The sequence below is a fragment of the Hydra vulgaris genome, chromosome 10 (assembly GCF_038396675.1).
Source record: "Hydra vulgaris chromosome 10, alternate assembly HydraT2T_AEP".
NCBI classification, from domain to species: domain Eukaryota; kingdom Metazoa; phylum Cnidaria; class Hydrozoa; order Anthoathecata; family Hydridae; genus Hydra; species Hydra vulgaris.
In genome coordinates, this window is record NC_088929.1 from 7,515,482 (window position 1) to 7,537,500 (window position 22,019).

The 22,019-nt window shown below is 28.5% G+C and overlaps 1 protein-coding gene across 2 annotated transcripts in view; it reads right to left on the bottom strand.

The window, feature by feature from the left end:
- LOC136085763 (repetitive organellar protein-like) overlaps positions 1-22,019 on the bottom strand; it is a 163,691-nt gene that overhangs the window by 58,043 nt on the left and 83,629 nt on the right. For both annotated transcript variants that reach the window (XM_065807180.1, XM_065807181.1), the window contains exon 4: positions 8,730-13,961. In XM_065807180.1, the coding sequence (XP_065663252.1) occupies positions 8,730-13,961 (5,232 nt within the window). The remainder of the gene's footprint in view (positions 1-8,729; positions 13,962-22,019) is intronic.

The window sequence follows — 22,019 nt, forward strand, 5'->3', positions numbered from 1 at the left end:
TAATCGTTTTTCGAAGCTTGATAAGTCATAAACTGCGGGTCTTTAAATTGAGAAATTTTTATTTTAGAATCTCCAAAACCTAAAACCTTCATTTATATTGGAGTTTTTTAGATCACAAGACTGCATAACCAAATTTTAAAGTATCCTTTTGTATTATGGCCCACTGTTTAATTGAACAAAATGTTTTAAGAAAGTAAACAAAAATGACTATGTTTAATATCTTTAAATTTATCTCAACTTTGTGTAATTTTGGCGTTAAAAGTTCCAAAGTATATTTTGGGATTTATGTGGTTTCTGCCTTTTAATAGTTCTTAAATATTTTAATTAAAATTATGTAATAAGCGGTTTTTTAATATCAATTTATGTGGGTAGTTAGCTTATGTACATTTATGTAAAACTTTCGTAAAGATAAGTTAAATTCAGGAAAACAAACAAATTATTTGGAAGAAAAAGAAGTTTTGCCACTAGCGAGAAAATTACATTTTACATCTGAAGTTGTTAAACCACATGAAATGAATAACTTTACCTTTTAAAATTCCAGAGTCCTTTTCACAGTTAGCACGGATCCTTATATGCTAATCTAGTTGAGACAAAACATAGCGAAAATATATTACTAAAGTATAAACTATTGCCAAAATGGAAAAAAAAAAAGCTAAAAAAAGCTCAAGACCTGGGATTAGCACAATTGTTTGGTAAAACAAAAAATTTCTCTCCAACGAATTTTTATTGACCAAATATAATGATTTTATTGTTAAAATGTTTTTATTGTATTAGTCAAGCATAACAGAGTATTGGATTTTATATATTATACTTATCTGTCTATTTTATTTTATGTTTTATTTCTTTGTTTACCTCGCTTATTTTTATTTATTTCGGTTACGATTTTATACTTGTTTTATGGGTTTGACCTGACATTCATTTTACGTGACTGGATTTAAATCACGTGTAGATTAAACATTGCCTTTTTTTATGCCAATAAGTGTAGAACCATAATTGTTTTCATCATCATTATTATCATTTGTTCAGTTTTTTTAAATTTTTTCACATACACAAAAAGCGTCGTTATGGAGTTAATTTTTAGAATTAGATTGAATAATGATATTATCTAATCAGGAACAAAAAAATCTAGTAATGTACAAAGATAAAATGAAGATGACACAATATTGTGGGTAAGTGAGTGTTTTAATGTATAGATAAGTTAAAATATATAAGTAATTGCTACTTTTTTATGCAAGTTTAGCGCTTTAATATCTATTTATTATTAGAAATTAAGTGCAAAACTGTTTAAATGACTTTTAAATCACTTGACACATCCCAGGAGAAAAAATTGCATTAAAATTAGAGGTCAAGTAGTATCGAGCGTTAGTACATGAAGACATCAGATAGTAATGATGATCTGTTTCTATGCTTTTGCTTTATTCCTTTGCAAGTTAAACGTATTTAATGTATTGAAATCTTTTGTTGAAATACGGAATGTTTATAGTTACATTTGTGCAGATCACAATGTGTATATAGTTTTAAGATAAATGGATTATAATTTTATAATTCTTATATGTAGTAATTCATTGATGATATCTTTTTAAACAACACGATTATCTCATGTTTTCATGGAGTCAATGAGTTGTGAAATATTGCATAAACGACGCAAGATTTCCATTTCATCTTTTATGGTAGCCCAAGAAACTTAATATATTTTATAATTTCTTTGTATAACATTTCATTGAATAGTTTTTTGGAAACAACACGGTTATATATATATATATATATATATATATATATATATATATATATATATATATATATATATATATATATATATATATATATATATACATATATATATACATATATATATATATATATATATATATATATATAATATATATATATATATATATATATATATATATACATATATACATAAATACAGCAGTGGCCAGAAATTAAAGACCACTCATTTTTTTTTCAAAACTTATTTTTAACCTTCGTATAATTTTATTTTGGAAAAAGATATCAAAAAAAGAAAAACATTTTTAGAAAAACATTTTATTGTATTTTATATTTATTATAATTTAAAATTTAAAATTATTAATTTAAAATTTTTTCACAAAATAATGCTAAAAATTAAAAAACTGACTAGTAAAAAATATAAATGGAAAAAAAAAATTGACAAAATTTTACAACCAGTTTCAAAAATATTTCAAAAAGCAATAAAAGAATAAGTTAGAAACGTTATGTTCCCCCATTTGTTTTCAAGTACTCTTGTACTCGTTCTGGAATTGAATTCATTAAAGTTTTGATTACTTCATCAGGCACATTTTTCAAATGATGAGAGATAGAAGATTTCAATTCTTCCAAATTGTTAAGTTGTTCTTTACCAAGCTTGTGATCAAGCCACGACCATAAATTCTCTATTGGATTTAAGTCTGGACTATTGGCAGGCCATTAAAGCACTCAAATTTTATTAGAATTGAACCAATCGCTAACAACATGCGCTTTAAGACACATCGCAATATCTTGCTGGAAAATAAATCCATCTTGAAACTGCCATGAATCAATGCTAGGAATAAGCAAGTTTTCCAATATTTCGATGTACCTTTCTTTGTTGAGTCTACCATCGAATAAATAAAAAACGCCAACTCCACAGGCACTCATACAAGCCCAAATGCCTATTGAACCACTGCCTCGTTTTTTTTGTTTCAAAATGCATGATTCATCAAACCGTTCGCTTGGAAGTCTACGCAACATTACGCGACCTTTTCTGTTGTCTACCTCAACGTTAATTTCATCACTAAAGACCACACGGCTCCACTGATCTGTTGACCAATTTTTATGTAGTTTGCACGACTTTTTCCTGGCAAATTTTTGTTTTTTATTTATGCGTGGTTTTTTTGCAGCAGCATGCCATAAATAACTTAAATTGTGGAGGGCCCTTCGCACAGTTCTAGGGCTTGCTTTCAGACCATTTGACAGTGTCCATTTCGTAGACAAGTCTGTAGATGATGCTTGTCTGTTTTCTTTCATTAATCTCACTAACGAGCGAACATCACAGTCATAAGAAATTTCATTGCGTCCAGTCCTATGACGATCATTAATTGACCGAGTCTCTTTGTATCGTTGAATTATGTTAATAATACAAGAATGAGACCTTCCGAGCTTTTCTGCTATTTGTCTGATGCTATAGCCTTTTTCTTTTAATACAAGAGCCTCGTATCTGACTTTTTCTTCGATCTTTGCACGCATTTTTGCAATACTTTTATATCCTTATTGCAATTCAAAAAATATATGTTTATTTGATATCAAAAATCAGATTTCGGCAATTTATTTTATAGCCAACGTAATAAGCAATTAGGACAATTAAAAAAAATAATGGATTCTTATTTTTAATAAGTGCAAATTAAAGATTTAAAAGTGGTCGTTAAACTTTGTCCAATTTATTTAAAGAAGATTTATAAGTACTCATCAGTTTTTAAATAAGTTAAACGCTATTTAATTAGAATTAGATTAAAAAAATTATACCACTTTAATCCGTTTGTTTTAATTAACAAGATATTTAAAAAAAAATTTTAATATGTCAAATAGAATCTTCTTAATTTTAATTAAAAGATTAAGAAACCAACTAAAAAAGATTTCAGCTTGACAGGCAGAAACATATGGATATCGAAAAGTACCAAACATTAGACCATGCGAGCATCAAATTGTAATGATGGTAGAAAAAAAAGTTAAAAAGTTTAACCGTTTGCTAACGTTAAACTTTTATTTGTAATGTATTGCCAGGCAATTTTGTTAAATTTAAAATGTTTGGCAATATAAAACGTGTTGCTAAAATGACTGTGTTATTAATAGTTTAAAATATCCTACATTCCACTTTATATCACTCATGCAACTTTTTTAGGTAGAGAAACATCACCCCGCATCACCTTTTTTTCCCTAACTTTTTTTACTTCGAAATCTTTAAGTTAAAATGAACCATGCCTTAAACAGTGAGCAAGTCTTGGGTTGGAGCATGCTTGTTGGCCGATGGTGAGCCAGTAATGGCGCCGATGGCGGGCCATGCACAGGCCAAGCATGGCGAGTTTGCTTGTTTCATTAAGAAGTAAAAAATAACTATAAAAACCCTTTTTTTTTACATTATATTACCATCAAATAGCATCTGACTAAATTTATTCTAAAAAGCTACACATAAAACGCTTTATTCAAATATTCTTTAATATTTTTATATGCAATACTAAAGTTCATAGTTACTAACAGCAGTAATGGAATAAAATGATTAAAATACTTATTAAAAACCTTATTCCATAATTCTCTGTTGACAAATCTAATAAACTAATTTATGGTAACAGTTCTTTAGAGATACTTACTGTTTTAATCAGTTATACAGCATAACAATCTTTCTTTTTAAAGAGGGAAATTTTTATTTTGTTTATAACGTGGCCATTGTTTATTAAAGTCTTGATTAGCAGATTAAGCAGTTTGTTCACAATAGGGCCCCAAGCAATCCTTTGCAAATAATTAATTCTTTAATGTGGTAGAAGTTAGTGTGATTTTTGGATGTTACACTTGTTCCAATTATAGTTAAGTAACACCTTTAAAGTTTTCAATTATTTTGGCGAATCCCGGCAAAGGATAAATCCAAAGCAAGCTTTTACAACTAATTTGAAATTTTGGAATGCTTCAACTTTGTAAAGAATGCTGAGATTCGAGTTTGTATCAGCAAGTTGCTGGAGCACATCCACATTTTAAAGAAACTTCTTATATTTATTTTCCTTAAACTGCCCCCATGGTACTAGCTAAGTTAAATGTGAAGGACAGCTAGCCACTTAAAAGCTTCTATCCAAGCAGTTTTAAGTATCTTGAAGAGATAATTGACAACTCCTTTAAAGAGTTGAAATTTCATTAGTGGGATTATTTCCAAAATCAGAACATTGTCAGGCCCACTGATGATTGGTTATCGAATGATATTACCAAACAACTTTGCATGATCAACAAACTCGCCAGATTGCTGAAAAGACTCGAGGCTAGATTTGATTGAGCCCAGTGTTTGCAAGTCTCCTAATTTGACAAAACACTTGGATTTGACGTCACACCATCCACAAGGGTAGATACTGGAATGAGTTTGAAGACAGCAAATTATATTTTTGTATTTTTCAACTTTCATATTGCAAGCTAACATTGGAATAACACAATTCGCATTAGCCGGTGACCAGATTTGTTTAGGAGCTGCTCAAAAGATTTTTTCTCTTAACTCCAGTGAGATTGCCAGTCCTTTCAATAAGAGGTTGTTTTTGAGGCGCTGAACTGGTATCAGCCCTAAACGCAGTATTAATAATGCTTAAACAAAACTTGTGAAAATCATTACCATTATCAATTTCGTGGTTAACGAAATATCCAACAGAAATTTGCGGTAGTCAATAATATGATTCACAAAATTTGATAAATCATTGCAGTGAGCAACTATCCAAGCTTTACCAGAATTTCCTTTTCCTTCGATACTTGTTAATCACTGCATGCAAAGAAATTGCTCAAGTGTTGACCTGCTCCTAAAAAATTCTTTTAAAAAATTGGCTTTACCATCTTGCTGCTTGTTTTCACTTTTCTTTACAGTTCTGACCAGTTCTGACAATTATCTGTTCTTACATAGTCCCGTACCTCACTGTACATTTACAAGAGCTAGAGTGGTCAATTTTAGAATGGTCGACTTTGGAGATAAAATATTTATGTTTTGGTTTAGGTAAAGGTAGTACTGGGCACTCCTTTGACCTAAACATATTTTACCTTTGTATTAAATTTTGTTCAGAAAGTCTGTTTAAAATTTTCAAGTTATTCGTTTTTAAAGTGATTAGAATTTTGCTAAAACTATACTTCTTGAAACCAATCTCTTTTTTTAAGATTGTCTTTGAACATATATGGAAAAGTATAAATACTTACCTAGGTTAATTGTAAGTGGAGGCCAAAAGATGCTTAAGCAAGTCAAAAAATTATTTTATGGGATATTTTTTATTAGATATAACTCGAGATGCAATTTGTTTGGCTACTCTAATATTTTTTGCTGCTAAAGGTCAAAAGTTTTTACAAAAACTTATTTAAGAGCGTTGGTTTTGTAAACCTTTTCCTAAAGGGCAGAGCCATGTACTGCAATGTGCATTTGGTTTTTTCTCAATGGCAGTTTGCTTTTTAAATTATTTTTTTCTTGCAGCTTTGAATAATAAAGTTAGCAGATTTGGCAATAAACATCGCACCTCTTGTTTCAAGCTTTACTTGTATTAAATTGAAATTGAACAAAAAAGGTAGCATAACTTGTTTTTTTTCTTTTTTTCTTGAGCGAAATTTTTTTACACGTTTTGCAGAGTCCTTGTGGTACCGAGTATCACTGGTATTGATTTTTTTCTTATAGAGTTGGCATATTCAATTTGCTCGGAAAGCAGTAGGCTGTCTTAAACACTTTTTAAGTCGGAGCAGGCACATAATTTTTCAAATTTCATCTTTAAGCAAGCAATATTTTAGTCTATAAAAAAAATAATAGTTGTCTAAAACTACCATAAGATTTTAACCAGTAAACCAATTCGGCTGAAATATTATCCAGAGTTTGTTGCGGCCATATGTTACATTTGCACTACATTTAATCAAATATAAAGTGGTTCTCATTTTACATGTGCTTTTTATTGTTGCACTATAGAGTAAAAGTTTCACTTAATTTGAACAAAATTAACAGATTTCAAAAGTTTCATCACAGGGTACCATGGGTTGCAACTTTTGTACGCTATATAAATCACCCTATATAAATGGCGCTCTTGGGTCACCTATGTTGACATTATCAGAGAACATGGTAACCGTGTATTTTTATGTTCAACTCTCTTAGGATCAGCTAAATTTATTTCCAATTAAAAAAAAATTAACAACTCATAAATAATTAATAAATAAAACAATAAAGAAAAGTATGGTTTACAAAACAACTTTTAAAAGAAAGCCTCAAGTTTTCATTTTGAATGCGCTAAATTAAGTCACTCCTTTCGACTTGTTCTGCTCTGCTTATCTACTTGGCTTGCATATTCAAAAAAAAAACATGATGTTTACTGTGTTAGTTGTGTCACTCTTTAGATCAAAAGAATAAATTTGTTCTGCTTTGTAAATTTCCATTTGTGGCATATTCCAAAGCCATTATCAAAATTCATTAAAGTAACTCACTTTCATCAGAGTATGAAGTAAAACTTGGCTGGAAACTGTTCTGGTGCTGCAATAAGAATAGAAAATTTTAACCTAAATGTACTACTTTTTGTGAATCTCTTGATCTTAGTTGTTATGCTGTAAGTTCATGTAAAATAAAAGTAGTATATAATATGATGGCATATACTTGTATTGTTTCTCACCTTTTATTATTAGTTGAAAGCGTATTAATATTCTCAAAAAAAATTTTAACAAATGTTTTAAAAAGTTTATTGTTCTTGTATAATAAATGCGTTTTGTTCTAGATAAAATGGTAGGATTGATGGTTTTGATGTGTTTATAGAGGTACTTTGATATAATAATAAATAAAAAAGAAAAGATTTGGAATTGTGATAATGCAAATGATTTTTTGTTACCTCTAGATCTTATTAAGAACAGGTACTTTAGCAATAGCGTCTCGCTCTGTGGAAATAACGCAACGAATAACAAAAGAGTTTCCATTGCAAAACTTTATATTATAGTATTAAATTAACAAATAAATTTGTTACATTTCGCTTAACAACAACTAAAATAAGACATTAAACCCAGTCATGTTTCTTAAAATTATGACGCAGTAATTTGACAGCTAGTTTTAGTGTTCATTAGCACATGCTTCATACGATAGAACAATAGCCTGTTACATAAGACTCGTACAGCTAAACACCTAAAAGTTCATCTTGAAGAATATTTAAGGAATAAAAATAATTGTAAAACTTTTAAATTTGATTGGTAATTTAGGCTAATATTTCCCTTTTTATTGGTTGCTTAACTGAAAGAAATATACAACTCTCTTTGAAAACTGAAAATGAAAATATTTTTGATTTCTAAAGAATTTTAAACTACCATAAAACAAAATTAAAAATGTTCCGGTTTGGATGATAATTAGGGCAATAAAGAACATTTCAAAACAGAAAGTGCTTAAATGTGTTCGATTTATCATATATTGTCTGAATTTTACATTGGTTAAGAAAGGTTGTTTTTTACTTTTATCTAGGTTTAGCGTCAACTACTGGTAATTATGTTATTACAGATACATAAATCTTACGCAAACTTTAAAAAGTCAAAATTTATGTAAACAGCACAACTTTTAGGCGGATACTGTATTTTTCAAAATACAAAGATCCGTTTTGCAGCTTTGCTTTCAACTAGATTATTAGTACTGAAACTTCTATTAATATATGAGTTACAATAATCACGTTGTACAGCTATTACCATTTGTATTTTGTTCATTAGTAAACTACAAAATATAATAGCATTATAATGACATTATAATGACATTTTAATGACAAGCAGCATTTAAGCAATAGCATTTGGAGAAATATGTGTAAAAAGTATTTAAAATAGTAAGGCATAGTAAAACATTAAAGTATAACATTTTCTATTTTCATAAGATTTTTAAAAAAAATGGTACTTAAATTATTTATTATTTACTTCATATATTACATTTGCTTGTCAATAAAATTACTACGATAATTATAGCATGTTCGTCAAAAAAGAAAACAATTTAAAAAACTTTATTTTTTTACCTGAAAATTCATTACATCAAGCAACATTTGCTTTACAGCTTCTGTAACTATAAATTCCCAACCTTCAAAATATTTGCAGCATGCTCGATATTCGGGTGTCAACTTAACTTGTTTAAGCGTCAGCTCTCTATTTTTCTCAGACCAAATATAACTAGTCAGATCATTAATGGAAGGATGTTTGATTGTCGCAACTGGATTGTATAACTGACCATAAAAATTTTTGTTAAAAAAAACATCTACTTCGTCAATTAACAAAATCTCAGGCCTTGTTGTTTTTTTTTGTGAACTAACTTTTGTATTTAGTTTATTGAAAACTACATTAGAAACACGCTCACGAATGTTAAAATTTTGATTCATAATATCTTCGCATATGGAAAAAAAAGTTGCATATTTAACATGACTAACCAAATTAAGAGAAGAAAACAGTTTAAAGAAAGAGTTGTAGTCACGAGAGCTTAAACATTTGCTGTAGCAAGTACAGCTCACATTAAAACCAACAAGACTTAAAACACATGATACAACTGCTAGAATTAATGATTTTCCTTCACCTGTTCCAACTTCCAACAAAATATTTTGAAAGACTTTTTTGATTGTATAAGTGTCTTCAATGATGTCAAGCCCTAATATGCAAAAAACAGATATAACCTGACTTGGATGCGGTGTCATCAAGTATGCATTACACTTTTCGTGATCATCCATTTCATTATAATACTCAGTGTTTTGTAATGTCCACAGCGCAAATATTTTTGCCACAAGTTTGCATAACTTTCTTTTATATACTTTTTTCCGACGTATCTTTTCAAATACAATTTTAAAAATTTTTTCTCCCTTGAATTTTATTATCTTTAATAATTCATTGAACCCATTTTTATTAGTTTCTTGGTTAAGGTATTCCTTAACTGTTTCCTCATAATCATTATAGAACAGATCATAGAAACCTTTGAGCTGTTGAATACTTTTATCATTTATATAATTATTTTTAAGTTTTTCTAAAACATCGTCTATACTATCATTTTGAGTTTTTTTATTAAAAATTGATATCATTTTTCCTTTAAAAACCGAGTGCTCTGATATCAGAATAAAACCAACGTTACTTGGATCTTGTTCCAAAGATATGGCCAATCTTCCTAATTCTGTTTTGTGGTCTTTTTTTTTGTGGTATTCTTTAAAAAAGGTATTTAATCTATTGTTTATATATTCGGTATACTCAGGTAAGTTGATGGCGAATGTTTTTATTTTTATTAGCCACTCTGCTTTTATATTAACATCACTATCAGCTTTATCAATCATCGCAAAATAGTAGTTAATAGTTTGCTTCAACTTTTCTGTAATTTCATGCTCAACTGTTGACAAATTGAAGTTTATTTCAACAGACTTTAAGTGCGTTTCAAATGATTTAATATTTTCTAAGTTAAGCCGAAACATATCGAACTCTTGCTTAGTTTTATTAGAGTTATCCTCAATAAAAAAGTTTTTGGCTGACTCAAAAGCTTTATGAAAATGATTATTTAAAAACGGAAATATTTCATTTTCATATGAATTTGGCTCAAATATACTACAGTCTATATGATTGCTCAGATCTTTTGAATGGTGCAAAAATGCAACGGATTTAACAAATTCAAGGTAAAAACTTTTTTCATTTATTTTGTTACCTTCAAAAGGTTTGAAATTTAAAATTTCAATCTTGCAAGTTTTAAGTATTGTTGATAAGATTTTAACCCTTTCTTTGTAAAGAATGCAAATCTCAATCATCAGCAGAAACTCACGAATAGTTGCTGTGTCTGTGTTTTTACGGTAGTATTCTTTAGCAGAAATCAAAAGATTGTTCCATTTTTTAGAAGCAGTCATCGATTCATTTATTTTTGCAATGTTAAACTCCTTGAGGGAGTTTTGACAGTTTAATTGATTTTGAATTAAGAAATTAGCTACTTTTTTATAAGATCTGATCTGCCCATCTTCTATATAGCTTATTAAACTACTTAGACTAGACACGAATGAACTGTTTAGAGCTGCATATTGATTTTTAAGCTCAATAAAAAGATTTAAATTTTCAAAACAATTAATTGTATAGTCAACTTCACTTTTACTTGAAATGTCAGATAAAGTCAAACATATGCTGTCAAATTTATTTCTTAAACTGCATTCCGCTATTCTAAAAACACTGTTTAGCTTAACCAGATTGTTTCCAAATATTTGCATGTACTGCAAACACTTTCTAAATTCTAGCAACCCTTTGCTGATATCATTTTTTTCCAAGTATTTTAATAAATTATGGTTGCATTCGTCAAACTGAGTAATTACAGTGCTTTGTATTAAACCGATAAAATTATTTAAACCAGCACCTTTGCATTTTTCCATAAATTCATTAATTAAGTTTACGTCAGATGTGCTTTTAATTTGGTCAAATTCATTTTTAAATTCTTTGTATTCTTGGTTAATATCATTTTTAACTTTTTGCCACTCTGATTTCAAAGAACATTCTATATCGGTGGGCAGCAAAGTAAGAATACATTTTAAATGTTCCATTCTAACACTACGCTCACCCAGTCTTACTTTTTCAATTTTACAGAGAGCTTGGATAACTTTGTCTGCAATTGTTTTTTTGATTTTAATCATTAATTCATCGTATTTTTTGTCGTTTTTATGCATTACAAATTTATCTAATTTTTTTATCATTTTTTTTGGTATATTCAGGAAATAATGTTTAACATGCATACTTTCATACTTTTCTGTAACTAAATCAAATCTGTCTTCTATGCTTTTTTGCATTGTTTGTATAATGAAACTTATTTCATCAATATTGCAATAGTTGGTAAGCAATTTACAAAATAAATTTAAATGCTCAATCTTAAGTTCGGCTTCATAAAAATCATTGTTGATAATATTTAAGTTTATGGTTTCTGCATACTTTTTTACTTTTCTATTTACTTCATTTTCAATAAATTTTAAACTATTGGTAAGATCTGTCTTTTCGTCAATATAACTATTTAATTTAAATTTTTCTTGAAGTGAATGATCGTTGTACAAGTACACTTTAGCATTGGTCAAACGTATTAACTGTTTTGCCAATTCTTTAATTTGTTCTTCATTTAAATTGTTTCCAATTGTTTGTAAATACTGTTTAGTTGTATTTATTACGTTATTTATTGATTTAGACAAGGTGAGTTTTATTTTATTAATTGTATTAGGTTTTAATACTTTTTCATCTATTTCAGCAAGTTTCCGAGCCGCAAGAATGTACATATTGCTTTGAATAAATTTCAAAATTTTATTTTCAAAATCATTAAACTTTATTTCTTCATTTTTTATATAACTATTATAAAATTGATAATAACTGACGTTTTCAGAATATTCTTCAAATTGGATAAAAGCTTGAAATATTTCAGTTTTCAAACTTTCATCACCAGGTTGATTTAAACTTGTATGATATTTTAACAATACATCAGCCATATCTTTTTTAATGCGCTGGCATTGCATTAAATTGTTTAATAATTTAGAACTTTGAATTGTGACGCATTCATCAAGTTTAAACTTAATTTTCTGTGCTAAATTATGTGCTAAGAAAGAGTTATCCGCAGTTAGTGTTTGAATTTGTTTTAGGGAAATAATCATTTCAGATACAATAAACTCTTTGTACATGGTTAAAAATTTTTCAGCTTCTGTTTTATAACAAGTTGCTTTCTTGTTGAAAAATTTTGAGGAAAGACACAAATCTAAGTAGTTTAACCCATTTTCTGCTGTTGTGTAGTGAATATTTTTGAAAATATATTCAAGACCATTTAGTTCGGCATAATTAATTTTGTTTTCAAGCTCTGTAATTTTGCTGTTTAAACTTGTAATGTTTTTGTCCTTTGCTTTTTCAATATACTTATTAAGTTCCTTAAATGTTAGACCTTTACTAGTTAATTCATTAAGCTGTAATTTAATCATTTCAAAACAATCTTTTTGATGCTTATTTTGATCAAGAAAAATTTCGAAATTGCTTACTTTACTTTTGTTTTCATTATACATACAAAGAAGTTGGTAAATGCTTGTGAAATTGTTTGAAATTAAAAGTTCTTTTAAATTATTAGATACACTGTCCTTGGGATTGACTTCGAATAGAACACTTGCATACTGGTTTTGCTGGATTTTAAGTTGTTCAATGTTTTTTTCCATGTCTATAATTTTATTTGTGATGTTAATAATTTCCTCCTCAACCTGTTCTATTGAACTGAGTTCTAAATATAAAATATTTGACTGCCTTCTTAGACATTCTATTTTGAAAACCATAAGCTTATTTTTTTTTTTTTTCACGCTCTGTTTTTCCAAACAAAACATGCTCTTGATTTCAGCAAGACTTTCTTCAACCAGTTTTTCAACATATTCGAATGCTTGATCAACTTTTGTATGAAGGGCTGGAACAAAACTCTGAAATTTTTTTAATTCGTCCAACTGTTGAAGCACTTTATCAATTTTTTCTAGGTTTGAATAGCTAGCAAGTTCTAAATTGGTTGAATATATGCTCTCATAAAGATTAAGTGCCTTGCTGACTAATTTGCTTTGAACAACTTGTATTAAATCTTCGTAATTTTCATGTACGTAAATTTCATTTACCCACGTTGTATCTTTAAGACAGTTAAGATTAGAAAATAAGATATTATAGTCAAAAATACCGTCGCTCATGTCTTCAGATAGTTTTTTAGTGTCATCAATCAAGTTCTGTACAGAAATTTTGATGCTTTCAACTGTTAAGTGGTACAAGTCGGAAGTGTTTTGCTCAACATTACAATTTTGGCGTACTAATTGCATTTGCATATAGGTTTGTTCCATTTCTTTAAAATTTTTATTTTCTAAAAGAGATTTGATTTCATTCTTCAAGTTCTCAAAAAATCGAACTATTTTGATCAAAAATGTGTTATAGTATTTTTCTATTTCTTCTTTGCAAAAATGTTTGCACAAAAGTTTATTGTCTTTAGCATTCTTAAGATTTTGAAGGCAATTGTGTATACAAGATACATCTTGATCGGTTAAACATTTCTGAGCAAACAAGTTTTCACAACTTTCCAACAAATTTTGCAGTTTTGATCTTACTAGATCTTTCAGAGTTTTGTTTATAGTAACTAGCATTTCCAAACTTGTGTAACCATTAAACTTGATAAAGATGTTTTTAAAGAGCAAAAGATATTTTGAAGAAGTATGAAAGTCATTTTTTTCGAGATTAGTTTTGAAATTTGCTTGTATCTGTTTAACCTAAGCAGTTTTAAGTAGTATATCAAACTATAATATTAACAACAACAACAACAACAAAAATTGTTTACTTGGACAAAAAAAGTGATAAAAAAACATTTTTTCTTTGAAAAAGGTATTTTTAATATAAGTTAAACAGAGAACTGGTAATATAAAAAAATATAAAAGTTCACTGATTTTTGTAGTATAATATTCCAGCTTCATTCCATTATTGAAGTTTTAAAGTATGAATATGATTATTATACAATTATTCAAAGAAACTTTTGTAGTAACTTTTACAGTAGTAAAAGTTAAATTAAGTATCGTTAGTTTATATATATAAATATATAGGCGCGTAAAAAGACTTTTTCTTAGGAAGGTGAACTTTTTACTTTTACAATTCTTCTAACAAGAACTGCTTATTTACAAATGTAGGAGTGAGGAATGTGCGCTACCTCGATCCTGAACGATAATGGAATTAGCGCATTGTCGAAAAGTTAATGGTATGTTAGCAACAGCTTTGATAGACGCGGGATGTTCAAAGACAACTATAAATAAAAAACTTTTGTAAAGAAATCGAAATAAGGCTTAGAATGCTCCAGAGTTAGTAACTTTTGATGCTAAAATTACGTGTGTACAAGGTTGGTGGTAAGTTGATGCGGTCCAGAGAGAATTGAGTTGATGCAATTCCGAAAAAGTTGTACAGAAAGAGTAGTATTTTCTGTTTTTGGTAAGTTAGTAGGTCACTTCCAGTCTGTGGGGGGTTACTTCTTTAAAAAGAAGAGTGGTTAGTTTAACAAAGGGCTGTGACCAGAGGCGCATTTAAACCCTGTTAAGTGCTGCAAATGACGGGGTAAAAAAATAATTATAAATATTAATATTTTTCCGTCTAACACTAGTTGCCATATCTTTATATATTTGTTATATTTGGTTAGAAATATTAGAAGAATTAAGTTTACAGTAAAAACTGTGCTTTTCAGAGATTTTGAAAGTTGTTTTATATAAATTGTTAATGTAAACTATACTTAGCAGGATATGAAAAAATTATTATATAAAACATTGTGATGTAAATTATACTTTGCACGATATGAGAAAATTGGATAAAGTAATTGGTTTACGCTATTAAAAGCAGCAATCTGATTTGTTTATAAATAAAACTTTTTTTAAAATCAAAAGGTAAACTGTACATTGCAGCCTTTGCTGCAGTTATTTGGTTGGTTGCAAGTATACTCCGTTCTATCAACAATGTGTTTCCTTTAAATCGTGATAGAGGGTTTTTGAGTAATATTGTCTAAGCACGGCTTATAACTTAATTAAAGATGTTTTAAAAAGATTTAAAACTGACAATCTTGTCAGTTTAAATATATTTTATGAAACCTTATTGGCTAAACTCATTAAATGAATTTAGTAATGAAGATCTTTTAAGTCGTTTTGTTAATTGCACGTTAAGAAGAAATGTTAGTGTAGAAGTTTGTATACCGTCTCACTTAAAAGACAATAAAAAGCATTGTATTGCTTTCGGATATGTTTTTTTGATTATCTTAAGATATTTTAATACAATAAGTTAATATGTTTTAATATAAAAATTAATACCTTTTTGGTAAAAATATTTGGTGTTAATATCGATTAATCTAATCTAAAAAAAATTTCTTTTTGACTAATTAAGATTTAATATGCGTTATCTTCAACAAACTATTTTGACATGTAGGTTTTTAATACTTACATCATAACTTAAAAGAAATACTTTGTTGATTGAATGGAGTATACCTTTATTGATAAAAGAAGTTAAGTTCTTAAAACCATGAAATAAATATATTTTTATATTTTTGTTTTAAGGTTTAAAGCATTTGTAAGTTGTATGTACAGCTCTCCGCCATTATTTTTTGTTGCTGACAATACACTGATAGATGTGTTGAGAGTTTTAACATCCCTTGAAATTTACATACATGCTGATTTTTACTGTGAGCATACTTTATTTTCTAAAATATTTTCTAAAAATAATTCTCACTTTTTGAATATTATTCTCAAAAGTTTATTGTGCATGTCAGTATCTCATTCTGCATTAGATTCTAGCTTTGAAACTAGTAACATAATTAAAGCTGAAGCAATTGCAAATTGTGAGAGCACTGAAAAATGGGCTGGTTTTTTATGTTTGCTGGTTTATCAACGGTTCTTTCATGTAATATTGTTTCCTGTTACCCAGATTTTTGTATTGAAAAATATAAAGTATTTTTTCATTTAAGAGATCTCCCCACGTACTAACATTAAATTTTTTTCACCTTTTTATATTTTATTTTGTTATGATTGGAATTTTTAGTCTAGTACATTTCAGCATAACCACTATGTTCCATTGATTTTTATTCCTAAAAAACGTAAATTTTCCATAAAATCAAAAACATCAGTTTCAAAAAAATTTCTGCCAGTCTTATCACCGAATAAATTTTTAAACACAAAACAGACCAACATTGATCAAGTTACTGCAATTGTACCCAGTGTAGAAGTTAAAAATACAAATAAAAAGCCTTATTCTATCCTTAAATTCTTTCATAAAAAAATCCAGACTTAAAAACTGTCAGCGTAGTATTGCGAAATACATTTTGTGTTCTACAATCAAATAGTTTTTCTTCTCAAACAGCAATATCTTCTTTTCAATCAACAACTTCTTCTCAATCATTAACATCAAACAAGGATTTATTTTCTCACTCAAAAACATCTAAGGACAGTGTTCTATCGAAATCTTTTTTATTACACAATCTTGGAGCATTGGAAAAGTACCTAACTTTAGTAATGCTAATATTGTATGCCCTCCAAGCATTATTTTACCACTGCAGAAAATGCTACATGGCTAAGAAAAGAAATTTCTGACAATCACATAATCATAGCGGAACTGTAATCCGAGGAATAAATATGGCTTTGACGTCGAAACTAAAGAATGTGACTATTTTCACAGATTACGTTACAGTGTTCCAATGGGTCTCTGACCCTCTTACTTGTAAGTCAAAATTGAAATCAAAAGTAATGGGCAAAATGTTGGTTCAAAGAACACTAAGCGTTCTGCAATACTTCATTGAAAAATATGGTCTTATTGTTAATGTAAAACTTAATGTTCCTTCTTAATGTTCCTTTAAAAGATAATTTAGCCGACGCATTAGCAAGAGTTCGAAGCAAATGGTTGCATAAATTGAAAGAGGTTGAGCATTTGAATAATTCTTTTGGAATAGTAGTTGCATAGGCTAAAACATTTTATAGCATACACATAAGAACATGACACTTTAGAGTGAATCAAACGATAAACTTTGTTCGGAAGGTAATTTCAACCGCCACCGAAAATGACGTTTAAGATGTAATTAAAAATTGCAAACCATGTCAGTCAATAGAACTAGCACCTATACAACGGGTGAAAGGAGAAATAGAGTGCTAAAGAAAATTGGGAAAGAGTGGCCATGGATATCACGCATATTAGCAAAGAAAAATTTCCAACTTTAATTGATTGTGGACCTTCAAGATACGCACTGTGGCGCAAACTTTCGAGTTCATACGGAAATATTGCCACCACTCGAATACTCTGCACTATATTTTGTGAGCAACAAGCACCATCTGAAATTTTGACAGATAACAAAGCAACTTTTAAAACTGAGGATTTAAGAACTTTTCTTGATGGTTTGGTTTCTTGATGCGCATTAGGTCTTGAGCTGCTTATTATCCCGAGGAAAATAGAATTGTGGAAAAAGCCATCGTACAAATAAGAGAATTGCAGAAAGATCAAAAATTCAATAACGGAGGCTGTATATTGGTACATTGTCTCACCCAAAAGAACTATGCAAGCCCGATAGAGATAATATACAGATATCGAATTTATGTGAACGGATTACGAAAGGATAATCTTCCGGCAAAAGCTGATATAAACGAAATATTTAGAAATGGTGATAAAGTATAGTTGAAACACGAAATGCAAAGTCCCATACTAAACAAAACTAACCGGAAATATTTCTAAACAAGTTGTAGAAGTTAACTGTGTTCCGCGTAACGTAAAACATATACGGTACTGAAATGACACTCGAACATGCAATATTCCTAAAGTCGAAGTAAAAATGAACACAGACAGTGTTCGTAAAATCGCGGAAAACCATGTTGAGCAACTTAAAAGTGTGTTGGAGATGAGTCAAGAAGACGTCCTACAAACAAACGGTGAAGCCAAAAATGAATAAAATTTTTTAATATTGGAAAGATTGTGAAAAAAAATTCCAAGATAAACTTAAATCCAAACTTGAACTTCAAGAAAACTTTATTATTGAACAAGCACATCGAGTCGGAAAAAAGAAAAAATTAATAACAAACTCGGTACCGTTGTTGTAAAATTTTTAAGTTGTAAAGACAAGTTAGCTATCCAAGACAAATACATAAAAATGAAACTTTGGAATCAAAAGTTTTTTGTAAACAAAGATTTTGGCGAACAAACGAGCGAGTTGCTAAAAAAGTTGTTTACAGATGCTAAAGAACTAAGGCAAAAAGGTAAATATGCTAAAGTTATTTATAACACACTAATAACGCGTGATTTTTAAAAAAATTTCTTTTATTTACTAGGGTATAATCTAAAAATAAAAATGGATCCGAATAATTTGAACAATTTTGAACTAAACTCTTTTGATTTCTTTCAAACTGATGACTTTTTACAAAACCGTGAATGGGATTTGTATTTAAATTATTTTATCGGAGCCGGTACTTTACTTAGCAACTGCTCTTCTTATTATTTCATGAAATAAAAGAATTTCTTAATCCCAAAAACTTAAACATTTTGCATAATAATATAAGTGCATATCAACATATTTTGAAAGTTTTTGTATAAATATGATAGAACAACTTAGTTTTTTTTTAGCTTATTTTGCATGTTGGAAACTTGGTGTAGCTCTGTTGACATATATTCTAACGAAAATAACTTTTTCCCAGATTTTAATAAAATTTTTTTGGAGCGTAAAAAAAAAAAGCGAGGCAGTTGTTTAATAATTTACATTAAAGAATGTGTAAGGTATATTATGAGGCCTGACATGAGTAGTTCTGATAACGACAAAGAGGTTTTACCAATTGAAGTCATAACCACAAAACACAAAAATTTAATTTTAAGTTGTTGCTATCGCCCACCTTTGGGTCAAATTGGAAATTTTAATATATTTATAAATAAAAACCAGTCTAGAAAAAAAATTATTAGATGATATTATGTGGATAGTTTTCAATACCACACCAATTATGGAATTAATAAGTTTAACAATGATGAATTTGAACATGGGGCAATACCTTTAATTAATTAGCCAACAAGAGTAACTTCTTAAAGAAAATCTTTAAAAAATGGTATAATTTTAGGCGACAACTCAAATCACTTCCCAATTTTTATCTTGGTTAACATTTCCGCAGAAAAAATATTCCAGCAGAAAATAAGTTTTTCAAAACGCTTTTTACCTCAGCAAATTTAAAATCTTTTAAAGAGCAGTTATCTCTACTTCATTGGAATCAAATTAAAGTATCTACAGACGCAAATCAAATTTATGACGCTTTTTTTAAAACTCTTAATGAGATATATGACTTGAACTTTCCGCAATGTAAATTTAATAAAAAAAACCAAGAGTTTAATGTCACTATGGATCACAAAAGATCTTAGAAAGTTCTCTAAAATTAGGCAAAAATTATAAATCAAATACTTAAAAAACAAAACAAACGAAAGTAAAATTATTTATAAAAATTATGCCAAAATTTTTAAAGACAAAAAAAAATTTTAAAAAATTGTACTATTCAAATTTACTTGAGATATACAAACATAATTGTAAACGCACATGGGAAATTTTTAGAGAACTTACTAGCATGCAAAAAGTAAAACCGTACTCACTGCTCAAAACTATAAAAACTAATGATGAATTTTTCTTTTCTCCAACTGTAATAAATAGTGAGTTAAAGAAGTTTTTTGTTCCTGTTGGCTCTAATCTAGCTAATATAATTCTTTTTGTGACTTATAAAATAGATGAGTATGATTTTTTGATTAATTTGGTCTTAACATCGTATGAATTATCTTACAAAGATTTTGAGCAATCTTTTAAGATACTTAAGTGTAATAAATCAGTTGGCTATGATAGTATAAATGGTAATGCTGTCATCGAGTCTTATAAACCCCTAAAAGGTGTACTATTTAAAGTTTTACATTGTTTAATAAAACAGGGCGTTTTTCCTCATTTTCTAAAAAAAGCTAAATTGACTCCAATTTTCAAAGCTGTTGATGCAACCAATGTTTCTAATTATCGCCCGATTTCTGTTTTGTCTGTTTTCTCTAAAGTTTTAGAGAGAATTTTATATAGCGTAATTTATAATCACCTTTCTTAAAATAATATACTATATGTTAATCAATGCGGATTCAAAAAAAATAACTCAACAAAACATGGAATAATCCACATTATTTGCATATTCGCATAAATATTTTTGAATCTTTTGAAAAATCTCAATTCACGTTGGTTTTCATAAATTTATCAAAAGTTTTTGATACAATTGATCAAAAATTACTCCTAAAAAAACTTGAATACTATGGAAATATAAGGAAATGTTTACTGTTACTTAAAAGCTATTTAAGCAACCGTAAACAGTTAGTTTATAGTAATTTAGCTGACCCATCAAACCTATTAAACATTACTTGTGGTGTTCCCCAGGGTTCTATACATGGGCCCGTTCTCTTTCTCATTTACATCAATGATTTGCATAAAGCTTCGATTTTGATTGCTGTCATGTTGCTGTCATGCAGATGACACTAACCTCTTTTTATCTGATAACAATATTTCATCATTATTTCAAAATATGATTATCGAATTAACAAAAACTTCTGAATTGTTTAAAATAAACAAGCTTTCACTTAATGTTGAAAAAACTAGTTGGATAATTTTTCATCCAGCTTCAAAAAAATAACTTTTGCCTTGCAATTTACAATTACTTTTTATTGACAAAATTCTAATAAAATGAGTAATTAACTTTTTGGGTACCTTTATCAACCAAAACCTTAATTGGAAATATCACATAGAATTCTTTTGTAATAAAGTTGCTAAAAGTAAAGGAATATTGTATAAAACTAGAAATGTTTAAAATAAACGTAATTTAAATCAATTATGTTTCTCCCCTATCCATTGTCATTTAAACTATGCAAATATTGAGCAAATAAATCCAAACTTAGGCCCCTTTATTGTCAACAAAAGCATGTTGCTCGTCTTATTAATTTTAAAGATAGATTTATTCATGCCAACCCTCTCTTATTTAAAAGAAAAATTCTTGATACATATCTGCTAAATATTTTTAATATTCTTTGCTTTATGTACAAATGTAAAAGTCCAACCCAGTTTCTTTCCAACGCTTAGATATCTTAAAAAATAAAAATAAATTCAATTTAAGCAATGATTATTTAATTCGTCAATCATTTTTTCAAATTAATTTTGGAAAATCAATCATTTTGTTTCTTGGAGCTTCTCTTTGGGATAAAAAAGTTTTAAAACATTTTGATTTTTCTTTGGAATGGAGTTACCTCTCATTCGAAAACAAGCTTAAGGAAATCATTTTATCTATTGTTGTAATATATTTGTATTTTTAAACACTGGTTAACTTACATTTTTATTTTTTATGCAGTGATGTAACTGAATATATATATGAATGCTCTTAAATTTTTCTTGTGCTTTATACACTTGACCATGCATGTATGCATTTGATTTTTATGAGATTTACAAGCGGTTCTCGATGAAGACTGCGAGTGTCTGCTTTCTGCGAGTGTCTGCTTTCTTTTTATCCGAGTGTCTGCTTTCTTTTTCTGCGAGTGTCTGCTTTCTTTTTATTTATGGCATCAAATACTTGTATATTTTTTTTTTACTTATGTTTTGTAGTTGTAAAAGATTTTTTAATCTTAACGATTTCATTTATTTGTATATCAAATTTTATACTTAGTATAACTTTTAAGTTTTAAGTTCCTCATCAACGGTTCTCTGTGACAAGACCTATTCGTCTTCTTTAAGTATCCGCGTTCTTTATTTATTTTTTATTATCAATTTTTCTATATCTTCACTTGCA